This window comes from Brassica oleracea, chromosome C2 (assembly GCF_000695525.1).
Source record: "Brassica oleracea var. oleracea cultivar TO1000 chromosome C2, BOL, whole genome shotgun sequence".
Taxonomy (NCBI): domain Eukaryota; kingdom Viridiplantae; phylum Streptophyta; class Magnoliopsida; order Brassicales; family Brassicaceae; genus Brassica; species Brassica oleracea.
In genome coordinates, this window is record NC_027749.1 from 11,491,179 (window position 1) to 11,513,036 (window position 21,858).

Consider the following 21,858-nt stretch of genomic DNA (forward strand, 5'->3'; position numbering starts at 1 on the left):
GATTTTGCGGTTTTGGCGGGAAAACTTGATTTTGTGGTTTTGGTGGAAAAACTCAAATTAGGTGTTTTGGGGGAAAAAACACAATTTTTTTTTGACGGAAAAACTTTATTCTTAGTTGTGGAGCAAAAACTCGATTTTGCGATTTTGGGAGGAAAACTTTTGATTTTGATGCTCAACAAATTGGAGGAAAGAATCATATCATATCTTAATTTTTCTAGTTTTATCTTTAAAATTTAAGAACAAAAATAAATGAAATATTTTTTTTAATTACATGAGGTAACCCTGGTACCAGTCCTAACCCTTGATTATAATAGGGTTAAAATAGGTTTGGGTTAAAATAGGACTGAGCTTATAATAAACAAAAGAGTGTTGGGCCCTAACCCTGTAGTTAACATCACTAGTGAGGAGTGAGGAGCTCTGACGTTACGTACATCTCACAACGAAAGCTTTGTTAATTTTCTTCTTTTCGAATTACCCTCTGAAGCGAAATAACCCTGAAAAAATTTACTAAAAAAGAGTTGTGAGATGTGTACAGAGAATTTTGTTGTGTTAATTGGTCTTTTAATTAAGAGGTTTTGTTGTTGAAGAATTGAGCCAATCAGTTATCTAATCATAACAAAGGAACAAATGCAAAAACTCCAGAAATATTAAAAACAGACTGCACTTAGCAAACACCAAGTGGTTTAGTAAGACTCAGCCATCAATTCCAAACTAGGTTTCTAGATTTTTTGAGGAGGAATATAGTAAGCAGGGAAGTGAGAATCAATATAGCTAATGAAAGCGTGACCAGACAGATCGATATAAGCGACTTCGTTGAAAGCTTCCAAGAACTCAACGTGGTTTGAGTGCAAGCCAGGAAAGGAAGCAGCAAGGGCACAGAATGGTTCAGAATCCGAGAGGAAAATGACTAAATCTCCTATGTCTTGAGTGTAGACAGCGTTTCCTTCTTCATCTATCTTGAACACCATTAAAGCTCTCGTCTTCATTTTTGCAATACCACCCTTGCTGATCTCGGCTGTCTTCCTATACATCTTAACCAAGAAAGTCTCACCAGTTGGTGACTCCACCAAGCGCTCGCTCTTGCAACACGAATCCATAAGCTCGCGTGTGGACTTCGGCAGCTTAGGAAGCTTTTGGAAATGCAAGGTCTGCAATTTGGGGTCCTCGCTGGGTTTGCAGGGATCCCATGACCCGATGAGGTGGCCTCCATATCCGACAATGCGAAACATCTCCTCTTTCTTGGAGAACACGACACGTGAGGAGTAGAAACAGGGGTTTTTGATCCTGATGTTGGTCCACTCTGGTTTACAACTCTGAGAGGCTGGTTTGCAAAAGCTGAGCTGAGCTCCCAAGAACTTAGCAGCTACAACACAGGTCTCATCATCATCCGGAAAAGATGAGGACATTGACACGTTGGTGATGATTTTGGTTTGGCAGTGTCTCATGGTTACAAGGGGAGGCAGAGGGATGTGTTTCGGTTCTGTATACGATGCATATGGGTTGAGATCGTCTTGGAGACGCAGGATTCCGTCGTTCTTGAGAGTAGCTATCCAGCCATGAGATGCCCCAACGATGGTATCGTTACCATGATTATTATACACCAACTCCATAGGCACTTTCTTTTCCGGTTCAGTAGGGTCACGTTCGTTAGCATTCTTGATGATGAGTTTCCCGAGACCCTCTCCACAAGGTTTAGCGCCGAGGATATTACAAGGAGGGGATTGATGTAAGGATGATGATGACAAGCCGTTAGAGAGAATCAGAAGAGATGATCTTCTCACCAACCCTTCTTTCCCAAGGCGGAGCCGACTCAGAAACAGAGACATGTATATTCGCCAAAGAGGTTAAAGAGAGAAAAAAAGAGTTCTTCCATATTCTCCACCTAAAATTAAAACCCTCCAAAAAAAAAAAAAAAAAAAAAAATTAAAACCCTCCATTAATACATGTGTGAGGCCTTGCACACCAAGTTTTCATATTTTCTATATTTGTAGAGGACCTTTATGGAAACAAATATTAGTAAGAGACTTTTATATAGTACTATATTAGTCTATTACATATATATAATTAAAATGGCATGATTAGGAGTGGGTGTTCGGATACCCATTCGGGTTCGGTTCGGGTCTATTCGGGTTTCAGGTTTTCGGGATCAAAGATTTCAGCCCCATTCGGATATTTCTAAATTTCGGTTCGGATCTTTGCGGATTCGGTTCGGGTTCGGATAATCCATTAAAACTATTTTTGAAATTTTAAAATTCATTATATACTTTAAATTTCTCAAAATCTATAAACAAAATAATATATTACATACAAATTTGAATAACATATGGCAAAATGCCTACATTTAACATATAATTTGATTTGGTTTGAATATTTAGATAGATAATTAATAGATATTTCAAATATTTTTGGTGTTTTGAGTATATTTTAGCTATTTTAGACATTTACTTTTGACTATTTGTATATATTTTCAAGTATTTTGGACAATTTAAAAATATCTTATATATTTTGGATGTTTTTAATAGACATTAAATCTAAAATATATTTATATAGGGGGTATAAAAATCTATTTCAGATACATTCGGGTACCCAGAATACTTCGGTTCGGGTCGGGTTAGGTTCCGGTTCTTTAGATACCAAAATTTTGAATCCATTCGGATATTTAATCAATTTCGGTTCGGGTTCGGTACTACTTTTTCGGATCGTGTTCGGTTCGGTTCTTCAGATTCAGATTTTTTGCCTAGCCCTACGGCATGATGAACATTTTGTATACAAATCTCTTTAGTATACTACTATTTATTTTACATTTTTACATATTATAAATAAGAAATAATATATATATATATATATATTGAATAATTTAGAAGAATGTACCTATTACATATATAATTAAATTGGCATGAACATATAAATTAAAATAATCACTCTTTTTTATTTACAATCTTTTTATAATAAATATCAAAAATCATATTTACCTATTTTATATGGTATATAGTTAAATTTCAAACATATTAATATACACATATAGTATACTTTTTAATATAGTTGTCTATTAAATAAGATTTTGTACTCATAAGATTTTATGAACATTTTTATTTTTATAACAAAAAATTTAAACTGCTGAAAACAAAAATTTCAATGTAGACTTTTAATAATTTTAGTAATTTATAATGGTATTTAATAAATCGATGCAAATTGAAAATTTATAATATTAAGTTCTCAATACCTGTCAATGCAAATTTAACAACTAAAATATTTATTTTTATATGATATATAATTTAATTTAAACAGTATTACAATATATATACTTTTAATATGAATATTCTATTAAATGAGAGTTTCTATTCATATAATTTTATGATCATTTGTATCTTGTTATAACAAAAACTTATACCATTGATCACAAATTTTTATATTTGAGAGTTTTAACAGATTTTAGTAATTTTAAGCCGTCTTAAAATTCAAAATATAACATATTCAAATAATCTATTTTTACTATAAGGTGAATATGATTTTTTAAAAATTTATTTTAATAATATAAATCAAACAAAAATGATGAAGGATATAAAAATTGTTATCAAATCGTTATTTTTCAAAATTATTAATTATAATATATATTTTAGTCATACTAGATAATTTCGTAGGTTTTATTTATGGAAAGAAAAAATATCATTTTATATATTAATAATTAATTTAATAAAAATATAGTATATGTTTTAGATGGATGAGATTAAAACTTTAGGGATTATAAGAATCATTCTAATAATGACTCGTGTCACAGATAAAAGTTGTAATGCTCTTCTTTTAATATATACTAGATTTTGATCCACACGCCCGTATGGATATTTTATTTTGTCCAAAATTTATTTTATAAGATTGAATATAATATATATTTATATATTAAAAGCTTACAAATATTAAATAATTTTTTAATATGTATTTTAAACACACAATTTGATAATAGAGATCCACAATAACTTTTTTGTGTTTTCAACAAAAATAATATTAACCAATTTTATATATATATATTTTTCTTGTTATATTTTATTTCCAATAGAATCAATAATTTAAATGCCTAAAAATACATATTTATAAACAATTTTTTATTTTACATAATAGTTCCAGTGGGTGATGTTAATTGATTATTTACATGTCTTTTAAACATTTTTAGTTCTTAGGAATAAATAGTTAGGTATTTCGTGCTATTTTTAAGACAAAATTTTCACATTAATTTAAAACATTTTTAATTAATTTTACGATAAATTATTCCACATTATTTTAAAATATTTTAGATTATATCATATTTGGTTAGTTAAGGTTTTATATTACGATTTTGTAATAGAACATTAAATTTTCTACTATGAAGTAGTTTTATAAAAGGATATTCGTGTTTCTAATATTCTATTGACGATTTTAATTAAAATTGACATAATTTTATATAGTTGGTATATATATGAAAGAATCTTGTTGTTCAACTTTATTTTAGGTTTTATAATACTTAATTATTTATCGAATAGACCGTATACGGTTAGTCATGAATATTGATTGTATACGAAAGATTGATAATTTTAGTTAATTTGATAACAATAAGTTAAGGATACTTTCAGCTTGGAATGTCTTTGATATTAGGAATATTTTTTGGAGTTAATTTTAGATTTTAGGCATTTTTCTGTTTAAAATAGATTTAAGATATACATTTATAATCTGTAAAAGACAAAAAAAACTTAAAAATAGGTTCATTAAATTCAGTGGCATTGGAATGTAAATAACTTGCAAAACTAAGGGGTATTTTTATTTTGTACTCCTCTTTTAATAGATTAAGATAAGTGATTTTGTTTTGCCGGTTCACTTGTGTAGTCTGTTTAGAACTTTTGATTTCGTCCGACCACTTCATAATTCTGAGGCTAAAAATGGTGACCACTAGATTAATGGCAGAAAGCAAGGCATAAAAACAAATAAATAAAAAACGAGAAAGAATATTTATTATTATTTTTATTACCAGTTTTTATAAAGTAATAGGGTCGGTCCGCCCTACGTACGGGAATCTAGATTTTATGATTTCGTAGTTTGTGTTTTAGGTTTACATTTGTAAGAAATGTGTATAATCTGTTTAAAAGGTTTTAGGTGAGAACAGATTATACGTGATAAAATATATTTTGCTTGTTTATAATATTTTCTTTTATATTAAAGAGTTAAGGCATTGATATGCTATAAGGACTTTAAATGGTTTTCATGTTATTTCCTTTTACAAAAATTTGATTCCATATTTGGTGCATTACTTATGGCACGTAATATTTATGTTGAGAAGGATTGGATTGTGGATAATTTTTTTGTATATGTTATAAGATTATTTATTTTTTTTATGTTGGAATCATAGTATTTTGACATGTTATTAGAGTTGAAGTGGTGATTATTTGAAGTTGCATCTTATATATTAGAACAGAAGTCACAACCTTAATTTATGTGTGATTTATTTTTAAAATGGACCCTTAGAAAATTATGTATCATTTATTTTTAAAATGGACCCTTAGAAAATTATGTATCATTTATTTCATATTAATATTTTCTAACTTACGTCTATATCTAACGCCTATAATATCGGTTCACTTAACAAACATATTTTGCCATCACTAATGAATCACATACTATGACTTGGGCTTACGATCATTGGATAATGGGCTTAGAATAATTTAATTTAAATTTATCTACTCATTGCTTTATAATTATGATCAACCTCTACAACTTTAAACTCATCTATGACTAGATTTGAGTAGTCAAATGGAATGTTTATCTTTAATATATTCTATTAAAATAGAAATCATAATTTTTTTCATGTGTAATTTTTTTAATTTGGACCATCCTTTAGAAATTTTATTACATGTATTTTATTAAAACTAATAACACATAAAATCTTTGAACTACTTTAATCATAATATATTTTAATATCTTTTCATTTCAAATATAAAAAAAAACATATATTTTTAAAAATCTAACAAATCTGTTTGAAAAGATTTAAACAAGATCTTAATTTTCACAAATAATATGTAAATATTTTCACTAATTTTGTAATTAGTTTTGAAATATTGTTATACAATAATATATTCAGTTATCATTTATAAAATGAAAAATAAAAAAATTATTCTATTTTTTATCAATTATATAATCATAATCAATCGTATTAAAAGAAAATTATTATATTGAGCTAAATATAGTAAAATTATATTAATTAATATATTTATATATAATTTATTTTTGTAATCATAAATATTTATTTTAAAAAATATAATATATTGGTAAGACAGGTTAACATTATCAAACTATATAATACATGTATAAAATTTAATATGTATTTCATTAAAGCTAATATAATCAATCATGTTAAAATAAAATTATTATATTGAACTAAAAATGATAAATTAATATTAAAATGATTAATTTATAAATTTTAATTTTCATAAATATAGAATATTTATGTTAAAAATATACTATGATAACATAAGGACTTAACACTAGCAAACTATATAATACATGTATAAAATTAAGATTTTTCTATATATAATAATTTTATCTAAAATTAATAAAAGTAAAATATATTGCTAAAAAAAAATCCAGCTTTGAAAGGCGGACCCAAATTTAGCATAAATTAAAATACAAAATAATTTTCAAATATGTTGTTTCATGCATATAGTAATTTGTTTAAGAACTAAATGCAAATACAATAAGATAAATATATATAAGAAACAATAATACATACGACGGTTTTAAACAATTGATTAACTACAATATATAAACTATAAAATTATTAAATATTGTATCTGAAATAGTTATATAAACATTTAAATATATGATTAACTTAAAAAAAAAATATACTACTAATGATCTAAAATAAACTAAAAACAAACACCCGCGCCCGCGCGGATCGAGATCTAGTATCTTATTAAAAGTAGAATGTTATATTGAAGGTAATAATGCAAAGCTAATCAAAGTAGAATTCCAGTGATAAAAAAACAAATCAATTTGTTAAATGCGGTTTGCTGTATATTTTGGGGTCGGAAGAATGGATTTGTGAGTGTTATGATTAACATATATATGAATAGCTTGGGCTGTAGAGGATTGCATTTGGTTGAGATAGGATATTCATAAATGATACGTTTGTCGTTGGTATTGTTCAAAAGAACGGATTGCAACTTCATATGGTTATCATCTGTAACTCGTGACAAAACTAATAGTTCTAAGCATTTTACCCGGATCCGAAGACCCGAACCAGAACCGACCCGAAAATACAGGTTCGGGTCCGGGTCCGGGTCCGGGTCCGGATCCATGCTAAGTATCTATTGGGTTTTTTTTTTTGGATCCGCGGGTCTCGGTTCGGGTCCGGGTCCTACACGAGACCCGTTCGGGTACCCGAAGTACCCGCAAATAATTGTATATACTAGTATATTTGGGTGATTGGGTATATTTTTGGTATTTCGAATTTTTTTAAAAGTTTCGGGTTTGGATTTTCGGGTATAATTGTAGGTTTTTGGTGAAATTTTAGATATTTAGAAAATATAATTTGGGTATTCGGATAAAATTCAGGTATGTTTTGGGTTTTTGGGTCTGATTTTGGATAAAATTTTGGGTATTTTTGCGGTTCTTCGGGTATTTTTAGTGTTTTCGGATCCATTTCGGGTCTATTTCGGGTCCTAAATACCCGAACCGACCCGGATCCGAAATATACCCGAAAATTTTGGATATTTTACGGGTATTGAAATTATAGACCCGAACCGACCCGGACCCGATCCGGAACCGACCCGAAAAGTTATAAGTACCTATATGAGTCTAAATTGCTAGGACCCGAAGGACCCGGACCCGACAATACCCGACCCAAACCCGACCCCAACCCGGATGCCAATGCCTTCTACAGATTAAAAAAAAATACATAGAATTCTTCACTCACATATCAAGAGATTATATATACTTCAATCATCATCTGAGGTCATCTGCCAAGATCACTGAAATGATAGTCATTGGCCCCAAAAGCTTTGAATATCTTTTTTTTAAACAACTTTATGCTTTTTTCCCGGAATAAAATACATTTTTCTTCGCCTTGAGCATTATTTTAGATCATAAATCAATCTCTAGTAGAGAAAAACAGAATAAATATATTTTTTCAGCAAAAGCCAACATTCCATGTCGAATAATTATTGGCTAGGTAGATCACCAGAACAGAAATAAAACAATAGAGATAGAGAAAAATGTCAAATATAAGCATATGCATATGAGAACGTAGAAACTACATATGAACTTTAGACTCTAAATTGCATGAGCCTATGAGGGAACAAATATACGTTAAAAAAGCATGCAAATTCCTGCAATAGAAAAATGCCGCACTTTTAATGTCTAGGAGAAGCTAAGAGTGGAAAATAAGAAGCTAGCCTTCTCCACAGGGTTGGGATCAACAACGAACTCCTCAATGATACATTGTCGACTTCGTATAAAGATGTTTCTCCTAGCTGCGCGAAATAGGATCTTCTCTAACACCATAGACTTTCACGTGTCACCAGCCCAATGAGGAATCCAAGCTTTACTTGCTTTGTTGGACCAACAGACTGCTTTCGTTAAAAAGGGCAGTTTGTAAAGCTATTTGTGGAAAACACAACTTGAAGAAGTAAAACAGTCGCAAATTTCGTACTTCCTGCAGCAAAAGCCTCGAGTGCGTCTTTATCCACTTGTTGCGATTCTATCTCACTCTGTTGAGCGGTAAGACTTCTGGCTGAAGCAAAAAATCACCAGCCTAAAAGACACACAACAGAGACATGAATGCATGAGATACATACCAACAATTTAAGATAACAGTCATGTACAGTCATTAATTGTGTTAACCAAAGATCATCTATAATAGTATAAAATTAGTTACAAATCAATTCAGGACTCTCTCTGTGTAATAATAAGGGGAAGCACTACAAAGACTAAGTAAAATGATAACATATTACCTTGTACTCCACAAGTTCATTGTAAAAGTGCTGCAACTTGATTTCAGAAAAGGTGAGAGAAATCAAGCATAGGGCTGAAGAAATGGGAAGTAATGACTGTCCCAGAAATTAAAAAACAGACGGAGCAGTTATTTGGTTTATACCGGCATTTGACTCCAACCTAATGCACTGTGGTGTCGAGTTCGGGTTATGATCTGGTGTTTAATAATCTGGTGTAGTATATAAACTGCAGAATGGATTATGGAAGTATACATACCTCTGAAAATAACTGTTGCCTGCCACCTTGTCAAAGTAGAAAATAGGTGCCAGAAGTTGCGTTCAGGAATAACCAACATGCATATGAATTGTATATCAGTTACAGAGAGTTGTAGAGATTGTTTGATATGTAATTAAATAAATAAAAACATATAAGCAATTCTCTGAAAAACCAGCAAACAAACAACATAAGTATAACTACCTCCAACAATTTTTGGGTTGACACAATAACCTTTGGGTCTAGGCCGTAGCTCTGTAATTTTCAAGAAATGCAGTAGCCATTGCATTGAACACACGAAACCAACCCGATACATCCCTGTACATGTATAATGTTTGGAAGTTTTGGACTAATGTTAAAAGTTTTATTCTTTTAATGTGAGAACAGACGCCAATAAAGAAACTTTTGGATATGAGAATGAGGCTGAGCCTTTGAATTTTAATGGTTGCCATAACACGGCCTTTGCTGTGTGCTTCTTCGCTGAATGTGCTTTTGATCCCGGTCAACTGACCAACAATGTCTGAACAAAATATAAAAACAATCACAACATCAGCATAGAATTTGAATTCTCTATTTTTGAAGCAGAATCTTATAAACCAACCAGGAAGATAAGTATTGGTGTTAGTAAAAGCAAGCAGATTTAAAGGTATCAGATTAACCGATTCGGTAATCTCAGCAAAGTCGGTCGTCTCAGGTCTCATCATTGAACCGTACGGAGAGCTTGGAATCCGACAGCTTGAAGTTTTGGTTACTACGTGTAATGTCGAACCCAGTAACAGAGTACATTGAGCCTTCCTGTTTGAAGGTGTTGAGCCAGTGTGCGTTAACAGAACCTTAAATCATTGTCGACTGTGATAGGTCTAAAACAAAAGATTAAATCTCTGGTTTGAGTTTAAAAAAAAGTAGTGCAAGGAGGAAGAAATAGTTATATGACATTTTTCTCAAAAAAAAAAAAAAAAAAAAAAAAAGAGTTACACGACACCGGAAATACCTGAGGAGCATGTCGACACCCATTAGACACTTAGGCTATGAGTTCGCCGCCTTTCTTAAGATTTTGGACTTCCCAGAATCTAAACAATCGGACTCCGACAGTGTTGGGACACCCATTCCTGGTGTGAGGGTTTCTAAGGATTCTAATGAGAAGTGGATGGATCTGATAGACTAAGAACCCTTATTTGTAGTTCTGGATTGGTCGTCTTTGAGGAAGTAATGTGACCACTGAATGGGGGATAGTGGGAGACGACTCGATTTCAGTCAGCCAAATCCCTCGACACACCATTGAAGATGTGTGAGAAAGCTTCAGAAGTTTTTTTAGAGATCGCTTATTGAAGAACATGAACCCTAGAGGCGTGAAGGAGATAAAGACAAAAGCCTGATCGGTTTTGGGCCGTAACTATAAAGATCTCCGGAAAGCCCAATTTGTTTTTGACTAAATTTAAATGATACGCAGAGTTTTGTTAAAGTCGACAGGTGTCACTCCCAGAACGCACGACTTAGTGACGTAGCACAAGAGGAGAGATGCAAACATTTTTTTATATATATAAATAAAAATATAGATAGATAGATGTTTTTGTTCTATATAGTTCTTAAAACTAAAATGATGACAAAAACTATATGTAAATATTTAGAAATGAATTCATTATTTCCATTAATTTTTTATGTGACCATTGGAACTTTACTATAATAAAGACCAAACATGGTAATCATGTCATCAAAAACGGTTTTAAATTGTGACCAAAAGAATAAAAATAAAATATTAAACTTTTAACATTCTTAGGAAATCATGAGAAATAGTTTTTCTTTCTATTATTTCTCATTTTGTATAGTATTATAAAGAAATTTGTTCTTTGACTAAATTTGAGAAGGAATAATCATTTTCCTTCGTACCTACATTTTTTTTGTTCATTTCCTATTTGATCTTAGTGTGTCTATGGTGGTTTCTAGTTAGACTCCTATTTTTATTCGTGAATGGTTCCAAACACACTGGATCCCCATCTTCTGTATCCTTATCGGCCACAAAACCATCAATTCTTATTCTAAACGAAGAAGTATAATTAGTTGTTGTGAGATGTACAGAAAATGTTGTTTTGTACTTTTTTTCTCTTCTCTTTTAAGGTTTTGTCGTTGATGCTACATGATCAGTGTTCATTGCAGAGTTAAGGATCAATATGTAATTGTATGGCCCGAGTGTATAAATTGTTCTTGTTAAACGCTTGAGTGTATAAATTGTTTGTTTATGAGTTTATATTTCTAAACGCTTAATTAAATATTTTATCCTTGCCTATTTAAATAAATAGGCAAGTACAAAATATAAAATGTATGGAGTTAGAGATACTTTATATCCAGTGTTGATTAGTGATTACTTCAAATCTTTGCCTAAAGATCATCATTCGTTTATATGGTTCCATTAGCTATCTAATTTTCACTAGTAATAAGATAAAATAAATAAATTTCTAACAAACAAAAACTGATGATCTTTTCAGGTATTTCATTTTGGTTAAGGAAAATGCTTTAGTATAGTCTAGCATATGCTTTATAAGTCTTATCAGGGATTTTGCTTTGTTTTAATGGTCTCTTTTTTTTTTTTGCAGAAATCGTGCCTAGTAAGTACAAGGGAAAACATATGCACCGTCGTAAAAAAATGGGAAGTGTATGCACATATAATAAAACATATGCACTCGCCAGTATTAATGTTTTAATTGTATTTCTGATTATATAATACAAATAAAACAGCTCTTTTGTCTCATGCATACTCATGCATCGTAGAGCATAGCTACAGCTTTCAATTGGGTGTACAAATTAAATGGAAACGATACATTAAATTTTGACATAAATTATAGAAGTTAATGTTGATTGATAATACCATAGTTAATAAATATTGAAACGCCTTCAGATTTTCTTTTTTAGTTAATTAGTCGAATTAGTAAGGCTTGATTTGCATGCATGGGTTAACGTTAGATGAAATATGTTTTGAGATATCATATTTTTCCAGATATTTTCAGTTATAGTTTAAACTATCATATGTTTCTATTATATGTTTGTTATTAAGTAGTATATGAGTGAACAAACCTGATGAGGTATAAAAAACTGTACCTAAGACCATTTGTTTTTAGAAATGTATGAGTAACTAGATTACATCAATATCTTTTGTTTTTATTGGGCAATTATTGACTTAAACTTGTTAGTTATGAGCAATATATTTTCTTGGAGAATATTGGAAGGGAGAAAAGCCTTAACTAGTTGTTAACAACCCTTAATGAGATTAATAAGTCTTAACAAAAACATTGAAATAAAACACACAAACACAAGCTTCCTTAAAAACATACAATCATTCCTTAAAACAAACATTACTTAAAACTAGATAATCATAACCATTCGCTAACAACAATACTAAAATAAGACACACAAACACAAGCGTTCCTTAAAAACGTACAATCATTCCTTAACACACACAGACATTACTTAAAACTAGATAATCATAATCATTCGTTAACAACAATACTAAAATAAGACACACAAGCATTCCGTAACAAGCATTCCTTAAAACCAAGCCAGACGACAAAGAACTTACGCAGTACCGTCTCCACCTCTGTTGCCATCGCTGCCACCGCTTCCGTCACCGCCAGTGCCGTCTCCGGCGTCATCACCACTACCACCGCTTCCATCCTCTGACATCATCCACAGTATCTCATTATCCACATATTCCATGTCACACTTCATCTCCTTTTGTTTCCTCAAGATCTCTCCAATCCTCTCGTAAATAACACTTTTCTTCTCTGGGCAATCAGTCTCCGCCAAATTCCAAGCCATCTTAACTAACTTCTTAGTGGAGTTGTCGTAACTCGACTGAAGTTTCTCCCTTCTCAACCTCAACTCACGAGCCCAAGCTTCTTCCTGGGATATCGGCACGTCATCATCATCGCCAGGAGCTGCCGGTGGCATTGGCTGATCTTGAGTAGCAAACGGTCCACGGTCCTCTCTGATGCTGCTGAAGCCAAGTTTCGCCGCATAATGGGCGGGAGAGAAACGGAGAGATTTGGACAAAGCTCTAAACATCATTTTTAAAAGAAATAATGATGATATGATTTCTCCCACCTTTCGTCTCCTCTATATAAGAAAGCTACTTGCTGGTAGATAGTATTAAAGTTTTTGAAATGATTATGAATAATAAAATAGCGCTTTTTCATGGAGAGAGAAACCACATTGATACTAGTTGTAATCAGTGCAACACAAATGAATTTAATGTATTTAGGGTGATCACTAGCTGAATTTAAAAAGTGGATTAGAGTAATAGTTTTTTGTGTGCCAATTTTCACTAAAGTTTACTAGCAATTAGATAATAAAATAAATAAATGTCTAACAAAAATGACGATGTTTTTAACACCGATTTATTATCATAAAACAATGATACAAAATATTGAATAAACTACTCTATATGGAAAAGTCAAAACCGGTTTTTTACACTTCTGCCGAAACACATCATAGTTTTAGTAAAACAGTATCCTAAATCTGCTGAAAAGAGCATAGATATAGCACAAGTTCCTTATCCTACAACAGTTGGATGCTTCGTACGAAATGGTGTATACTAGACCAGATTGAGTACAAACAATTAGTCAAGTAAAAAAAGTATATAACAAATCTTGATAGAAGTCATTGGACTCTAACGATTGGATTCTAAGATACATAAGAGGCTTAATCGGATATGTGGTTAAGCTACACTATGATGGCCATAGTGTGTTGTGGCTGGCCAAAAATCAAATGTATCATGCTAGGATTAAATTAAAGCACATGCTATAAGGTTTCACAAAATAAGGGAGATAGCAGTTTTTGAATAAGTGTTATTGGAAAAGGTGCACACATCAAAAAGGCAGCTGACATGTTGACCAAGCTCGTTACCACGGAAGAAGTTCAAGCATTGCTTGTATTTCTTACATGTTGGCCAATGCTAGAAGCAAAGGAGGTTCCCCAGAATTTAGACAGTATAGAGAGTCTTGCATAATTTTTTTTGTTAAGGTGGAGTTTATTGATTATTAAAGTGACTTAAATCAGTGCACAAGTAAAAATCCACATTCATATGACTCGCCAAAGCGGGGCTAGGCGGATTGGCTTATTATCAAGATTGACATCTTGGGGGTGCGGACGAAATATTTCTCGTGGTACAATATGTATTATAGGATTACGAAACCACTTTTAGTAGATAAATAAATTTTCATAAGTGGAAAAGGAATATCAGGTTTTAATGTTGTGTAAATACATGTTTAAGGGATGTAAATGGTTCACTTACACAAGTAATATACAAACCCTAAAAACTGGTATTTGCCTCAGTCGAGTTTTCCTCCTATTTCTTTCAAGGTTAATTCACATTTGTTCACAAGATTTTATAATTAGCTCGATTGACACTTAACTATCTCAATTTAATGAACGAATCAAACAGCACCTAGGCGCGTTCTCCATAGTCTTAGTGATTGTATCATGGATGAAGCCAACTTATTACAGACATTCAGTCTCCCCATAGATTCAGAGGAACATTGGACTGGAAATTCAAAGCTCAACTAACATTCACTATATATTGATGTTTGTGTTCAACGATTGAATTATGCTCCAGAGTCTCAAGACATGGGTGATAAGCCAAAATACTATTTTTTTGGTAGATGCAAGCCACAATACCATTTTTTGGTAGATGCAAGTAAACTGAAGTTAAAGAGCATTTATCTAGTCACACTGATTTGACTCTAATATTAGACTAGTTCTAAACTAGTACAATGAATGAAATACCTTTAAAACTTCATTCTTTGCACAAAGTAAGTATATCCACGTGGCTCTGAAATAGCCATCGACGGTTGACGGTTGTTAGAATAGATACCCATCAATGGTATTGATCAAAAACGCTTCCCATATATCAATAGTTAATAACTCAAAGTTTGTATGACAAATGTTGCTTAAAGATGGATATGAGAGTTTTTTCTGCTTTTCCAAATGACATGTATGGAAATAAGCACTGTGTTTAATCTTGAACTTCGATGACCCCAAATCCTCTAAAACAGCACATATCTAAAATATGAAGGGTGAACAAGTCTCATGTGCCATACAACAATATCTATCACTTAATTAACTGAAGCTGGAAGATCTTATGTATCTAACAGAGAGATTGGCCCCAGATCTAACAGTGCTATTTGTTAAGTCTCTGATTGGATATTGCATTTTACAAGAAGATAGAGCAATATCACACGAGAACTGAGATCATTGGTCAAAGAACTTATACTGAAAAGATTCAATCAAAATACGGGAATAAAAACAAATTGATGAGGGAAATGTGTTGATTTACTTGAACGTTCCCCATTCCATTAATCTTAATAGTAGATCATGTGGGAGTATATTTTTTGGTGCAAATATTAAATTATATATATACATAGTATATGTTTAAAATAATTCAAAGTTTTCTTATAACGTTATTCCCAATATTTTTTTCGACGGGGACTTTTAAATGATGCACCTTTGTAAAAGTATTCATATGTGTCAATAAATCGATCAGATGAACACCTTTTGTCTAGGATCTTTTTTTAAGCGTCTAGAATCTTTATCTTAAAAATATGTGTCTAGAATTCGAAATAGACCATCAAAAACAAGTGAAATAGAGTTTAATATTGGACCAGCTAGTCCCCGCAGTCCTAAAAAATACTCGTAGGTTACTATATTAGGTAACCTCACTATTCTCTCTCATACTACAAAAATTGAGATTCGTCATCAAACGGGGAAAATCAAGTTTAATTACTCATTTTCATCATGTCGGTTGCAACATTTGTCTGTTTCTAGTAATTGGGGATTCGAAGTTGAGGATTGAGTCAAGAGATCGGAGTGAAATATTTTGGATACTATTACATCTAAAAGAAGAGTAATTTATTTAGTTTATTAATTAAATATTGAGTAATATCCAATTCCAACCAAAATCTAAAATAAATTACTCAATATTTAATAAAGAAACTAAATAAATAACTCTCTTTTAGATGTAACTTACTTTTAAGCCTCATTAGGATGTTTCTCTAAACTAAATTCAATATTGATCAAAAATTAAACAAATCAGGTTTTCAGTCGGTTAAATTTTTGGGTTTGTTTTTTTTTGCCAAGGCGTTACCCACCCACTTTTCTCTCTCCGTATCGATATATGTAATACTTAATATATATTCCTAAAAAGTGCATGTAGGAATGGTACGCACACAAAATGTTGTAGAAATTTATCAAAAACTTATCATCATGCAGGAACGTATTAAACACCTGGATGGTGTATGGTAGAAACTAGAAACTATAACTTCCCTATCATAAATTCAAGGTAACTCACTACAAGAAAACACAAATTCAACGACAGCGGTTTTCCTCTCTAATTCCTCGTAAAATCGGGTTTACGAGGAATTAGTGAAGAAACACGTTTCGTCGTTAAACGTTCGTCGTAACGCATACTTCCTCGCTAATTCGTCGTAACTTAGCGAGGAAATGATTTCGTCGTAAAGACGAAGAATAATATTTTGTCGTAAAAACCACGTAAATATTTCACGTAAGGACGTCGCTTCATTTCCTCGTAAATACCTCGAAAGGTGCCCCTCGTAAATTACACGTAAATATCTCAAAAATATTTCCTCGTAAAGAACACGTAAATAACTTGAAAGCATTTCCTCGTAAAGTACTCGTTTATTATTCCTCGTCATTTCCTCGTAAGGTTTTCCTCATAAAATACTCGTTAAGTTTCCACGTAAAGAAATCATAAATTAGCTACGAATTTGCTTCGTTTTATTTGACAGAATATAAAAATATAATTTAAAAATAATTAAAATTATTTAATTTATTAATAAAATTAAAATTCTAAAAAAAAAATCAATACCAAAATATTTTATATATAAATAAGTTTTAAATTTATAATACAAGAACCGAAAAAAGAACTAAGAGTCGTTCATCGCCCGGTAGAATTCATCACTCGTCCTCTCTACATCCGCCTCGGCATGTGTGTGGGATGATGACTCGCCTAGAATGGGATTTTGTCGTCGCAAGTTCCTCAACAAGGACTCCCATTCCGGATTTGTGGCCGATACAACGTGCAGGAAGCCCTCGAGTCCACCCACACGAGCTGTGAACGCAGATTGCGCCGAGGCCAACTCATGACGCAGCTCAGTGGACTCTCTACGCAGCTCATCGGACTCCCTACGCAGCTGAATGACTTCATCATCCCGTGTCTGACCATAAGACGATGTCGCTCTCGGAACATCGTTGACGGAACCAATCCCCAACGTACGTCCATTTTTCTTAGGGACAACCTTAAAAACAAAAAATAAATATTGTTAGTAAAAATTTAAAGTTAAATTAAATGAGTAATAAAAAAATTAAATTTTTTTAAAATTTACGTCCTCGTAAATCTTATCCACTTCAAGTGTGGATAAGGTGACGGGTAATCCGTCGGTGGACTGCTGGGTCAGCTGGGTCTGGCGGTCCTCAACCTGAGCAACCAAGTCGTTGAAGAGTTGCTCGGACTTGCCATCTAGAAATTGGCCTGCCTTGTTTTTGTGGGTTCTCTCATAAAGTTCCTTATTTAATTACCGTCTCTTTGGCCTAAAAACATTTAAGAAAGTTAGAATATACATATATATATGTATTAAAAAATTAATTAAATAAATTATTTAATTACCATTTCCAAACGGACACCGGTTTGGGGTTTTTACCCCGTAAAGTGAAGCATCGGCCCGTGGCCGTGTTCATCTACAGTGTTACGGGAGGCAGAGCAAGACTGGGCGATTCTGATGGACTCAGGATTCTGCCAATAACGGATGAGGCCATCCCACACATCCGTGGTGAGCTCAGCGGGTTTGCCAGGCTCATACCCCTTCACGATCCAGTCACCCTTCCAGTTGAAGATCGTGTCCAACAAGCGAACTTTCGCCTTTGCGTAAAACGCTTTCCTCACCCTCTCAGTGACCCCCATGGACCAATGATATTTTTCCTGTAAAAAAAATTTTAAATTTATAATTAGTTTTTCTTTAAAAAATATATAAATCATGAAAAAATTAAAGTATATATAATTAATTAATGAACCACGTCTTTCTGACGTAGATCGGGGTCTTTTTCCAGTTCGGATGTGGCATGGAGAAGTAACCTTCCATCATGTCGGTTGCGTGCGATGCAAGACATCCGTCAACCCCAAACCTGAAAAAACAAATTTAAAGTATAAATTATTTATTAATGTTATAAAATAATTTTTAAAAAATTAAAAAATAATAATTAATGTAACATACCACAAAGTTTTCTCCGGTCGGTCGGGGTTTATGACTGGTAAACTTTCTCTGCCTGGCTGACTGAGAATGTCCTCGACAGTGTATTGCGAGTAAGGAGCACTCGGAGGCACCATCAAATTGGGATGAATCTCGGCAGGCATCGGAGGAGCCATCGGAGGAGGCTTAGGAGGAGGCATCATCGGAGGAGCCATCGGAGGAACCGATGGTGCACTAGAAGAAGGCGACCGAGAGACTCTATGAGAAGGCTTAGACTTGGGGACAGTCTCCTGACCGGAAGAACCGGGAGCTGAAGAAGACGACGAGTCTAAACGACTGCCAGGCTCACCGAACATCTGTCTGTAATGGGGAGTAAGTCTGTTCTTTCGAATCGTCTGGAAAAAAAAAATTTAAAATTAACATCCACAGTAATTAACAAATTCTATAAATCTAGCTAAATTATCTACATTAACCATCTAATCGACACTAATCAGTAAACCGATCTAAATTCCCTACACTAACCACCTAATCTACCCTAAACGAAACAAATTAGAGAGGAAATAGAGAGAGAAAGTACCATAGCTACGAAAGGGAGAGGAAGTGGAGAGAAAATGGGAGGCGAAGCTCGCGTGTATATATAAGAAATTAATAGTCTTCGTAAATTCCTCGTAAACTTACGTGGAATGAGCGAGGCCCGTGTTTCGTTTCCTCGTAACTTCCTCATAAACTTACGTGGAATTAGCGAGGCCCGTGTTTTGTTTCCTCTTAATTTCATCGTTGGTTAACGAGGAATTAGCGAGGCTCGTGTTTTCCTTTTACGAGGCCTTTACGACGAATTGGGAAAATTAGATAATTATTTTAAGTTTCGTCGGAAAGTCCTCCTTAGCTAACGAGAAAATACCGATGATTTACGAGGTAGGAGACGAAGCTAAATCGTCGTAAAATCTTTCGAAATTTCCTATAAATACACACCAGTTTGCTTCTCAAATCAAAGACAAACTCACTAATTTTCTTTTCAAATCAGAAATAACTCACCAGTTTGCTTCTCAAATTAGAAAGATTTGAAAAAAAAGATGGAGAGAAAGATACGGGAACACATGTGGGCGGAGACAAGATTAGACTTACGTAGGTCTCGCTTTGTTTCTTCCCTCCTATGATTCCAGTATCTTTTTTCTCTTCTTTTTTATTGGTCGCTCAGTTACGAGGAAATAGCAAGGCTGCTGTTATTTTTTACGAGAAAATTGCGGGGCCCGCCTTTACCTAAGACGAGGAAATATCGAGGCCCGTCTTTTCCTTAGACGAGGAAATAGCGAGGCCCGCGTTTTCCTAAGACGAGGTCTTTACGACGATTGGCGCTTACGTGGAAATAGCGAGGCCCGCGTTCTTTTCGTCGTTATTTCCTCGTAAGTTAATGAGGAACTAGCGACGATTATGTTTAAATCCCTAAAATCTGATACCCTATACCCCATCTTCCTTATCTTCTACTTCATATATTCCAAACCTCAAACCATCTTTCCTTTAACCTCAATCTATTCTTTCCATTCCAAACCCCAAATTCTAAAAAACCCCAAATTCTTAAACCACAATTCCTTAACTTATAATCTCAATTATATATTATTTCTAAAACAAACTCCCATTACCTTACAGAAAATCAAATACATCAGCCTCACATGCATTAAGTCTGAAAATAAATCTTACTAAAAACAAATACATCAATCGAATACATCGACATTCTCGTCATCACCAGAAACATCATCATTTTCATTAAACTCTTCTTCAACAGCTTCGTCCGTGGCATCGTCGGTAAGATCTTCGTACTCATGCTTATGCGGATCAATGAGAAAGACGTCATCAATTTCTTGTTCAGGTTCCTCGACTTCATTTATATGTTCTTCTTGCAGTGGTGGTTCTTCTCCACTGATGATTCGTCCTCGTGGTGTAACTTTGATCACGGCCAATCAATTTATTCCCGATTCTCTCATCCAAGGGTATGAAAGGAAGCTAACTTGGTCTACTTATGAAGCTAAGATGAAAGGCTCGAATTTGTTGTAAAATAAAGAAAACGTTGAAATTAATTTAACAACCTCATGTATGGCAAAAAAAGAATTTGTTGTACCTTCGTCCACCATTGACATCAACTACACCGAATTTGTTAAAACCAACACCTCTGTTGACGACGGGGTCAAACCATTCACATTTGAAGATGACGCATTTCAGCTTCAATATCCCTGGGAATTCGACTTCAATAATCTTCGTCAAGATCCCGTAGAAATCTGTTTCCCCTTTCACACATATTCCATAGTTACTGGTCGCCCGCTGTCTACCATACTCATATGTGTGAAAAGTATAGTCTCGTGTGAAATACATATGTGATGTGGTGACCTTTACAAGTGGAGATTGAATTACTTCGTGTAACCACTTAGGATAATCTGCATCGTCGTCGTCATAATCAACCTGCAAAAATAAAGAGAATGTTAATGAAATACAGATAATGTATGAAAAAATTAAGAGTTTGAGTTAATACCTGATTCTTCAACCACTTAATAAAGTGTTGATCTTTCCTTTTGTCTACGGCACTTGTGGATATACCTGGGAATATTTCTTCGACTTGAGAAATAAATATGCTGTAAAATCACATTTTATATTAGTTAATATTTGGCAATTATATAATTTATACTTATATGTGTTTAGAAGTGTTCATATATGTTACCTTTCAAAATAACGCATCAATGGATCCTCGCAATTTAGTAGAATGTAGGTGTGTGCACTATGAGCATTTTCTTCACTCGACCACCAAAACTTTTTTAATTTCCCACCGAGTCGCCCAATCTGGCTAAAGATGTCTGGAACACCAGCAACTGCATATGTTGGCGCGACACCACCATCATCATATCTTCTTGGAGCTCTTTTTCGGGTACGTACTTTTAACGCAAATTAGTACGATGTGAAGTGAGAAGTTTCTTCCGTCAAACTCCCAGCAATTATAGAACCTTCAATTTTTGCGAGGTTCTTTGCTTTTCCCTTCAAATATTTTATGGCTCGCTCATACTGATACATCCATCCGTAATGTTCAGGTCCACAATGCAATGCCTCATATGGGAGGTGGACAGCTAGATGCTCCATGACGTCAAAAAAATCCTGGAGAAAATATCTTCTCCAAGTTGCACAATAAGATGAGAATGTTCTGCTGAAGCTGTTCCACAACTTCTTCTTTAAGAGTGTGTGGGCTCATATCCCTGAAAAATGCTTCAATGCCTTGTATATCCCAAAAACAATTAAAAACATTATATTAGTCATATATTATTGCAAACTAAACCATTGTTAAATTACTGCGTTATAATATACTACCTGCAAGTGCTTCATGTACATTTGTTGGAAGTAG

The 21,858-nt window shown here is 33.2% G+C and overlaps 1 protein-coding gene across 1 annotated transcript; it reads right to left on the bottom strand.

The window, feature by feature from the left end:
- Positions 1-719: 719 nt before the first annotated feature.
- LOC106323446 lies at positions 720-1,826 on the bottom strand. Its single transcript, XM_013761569.1, has one exon. It carries the CDS (start codon positions 1,824-1,826, stop codon positions 720-722), a length of 1,107 nt encoding a protein of 368 aa, XP_013617023.1.
- Between the last annotated feature and the right edge of the window lie 20,032 nt (positions 1,827-21,858).

What these genes read in the sequence shown, in the direction of transcription:
- LOC106323446 (XM_013761569.1), bottom strand. Translation starts at nt 1,826, where the DNA reads ATGTCTCTGTTTCTGAGTCGGCTCCGCCTTGGGAAAGAAGGGTTGGTG.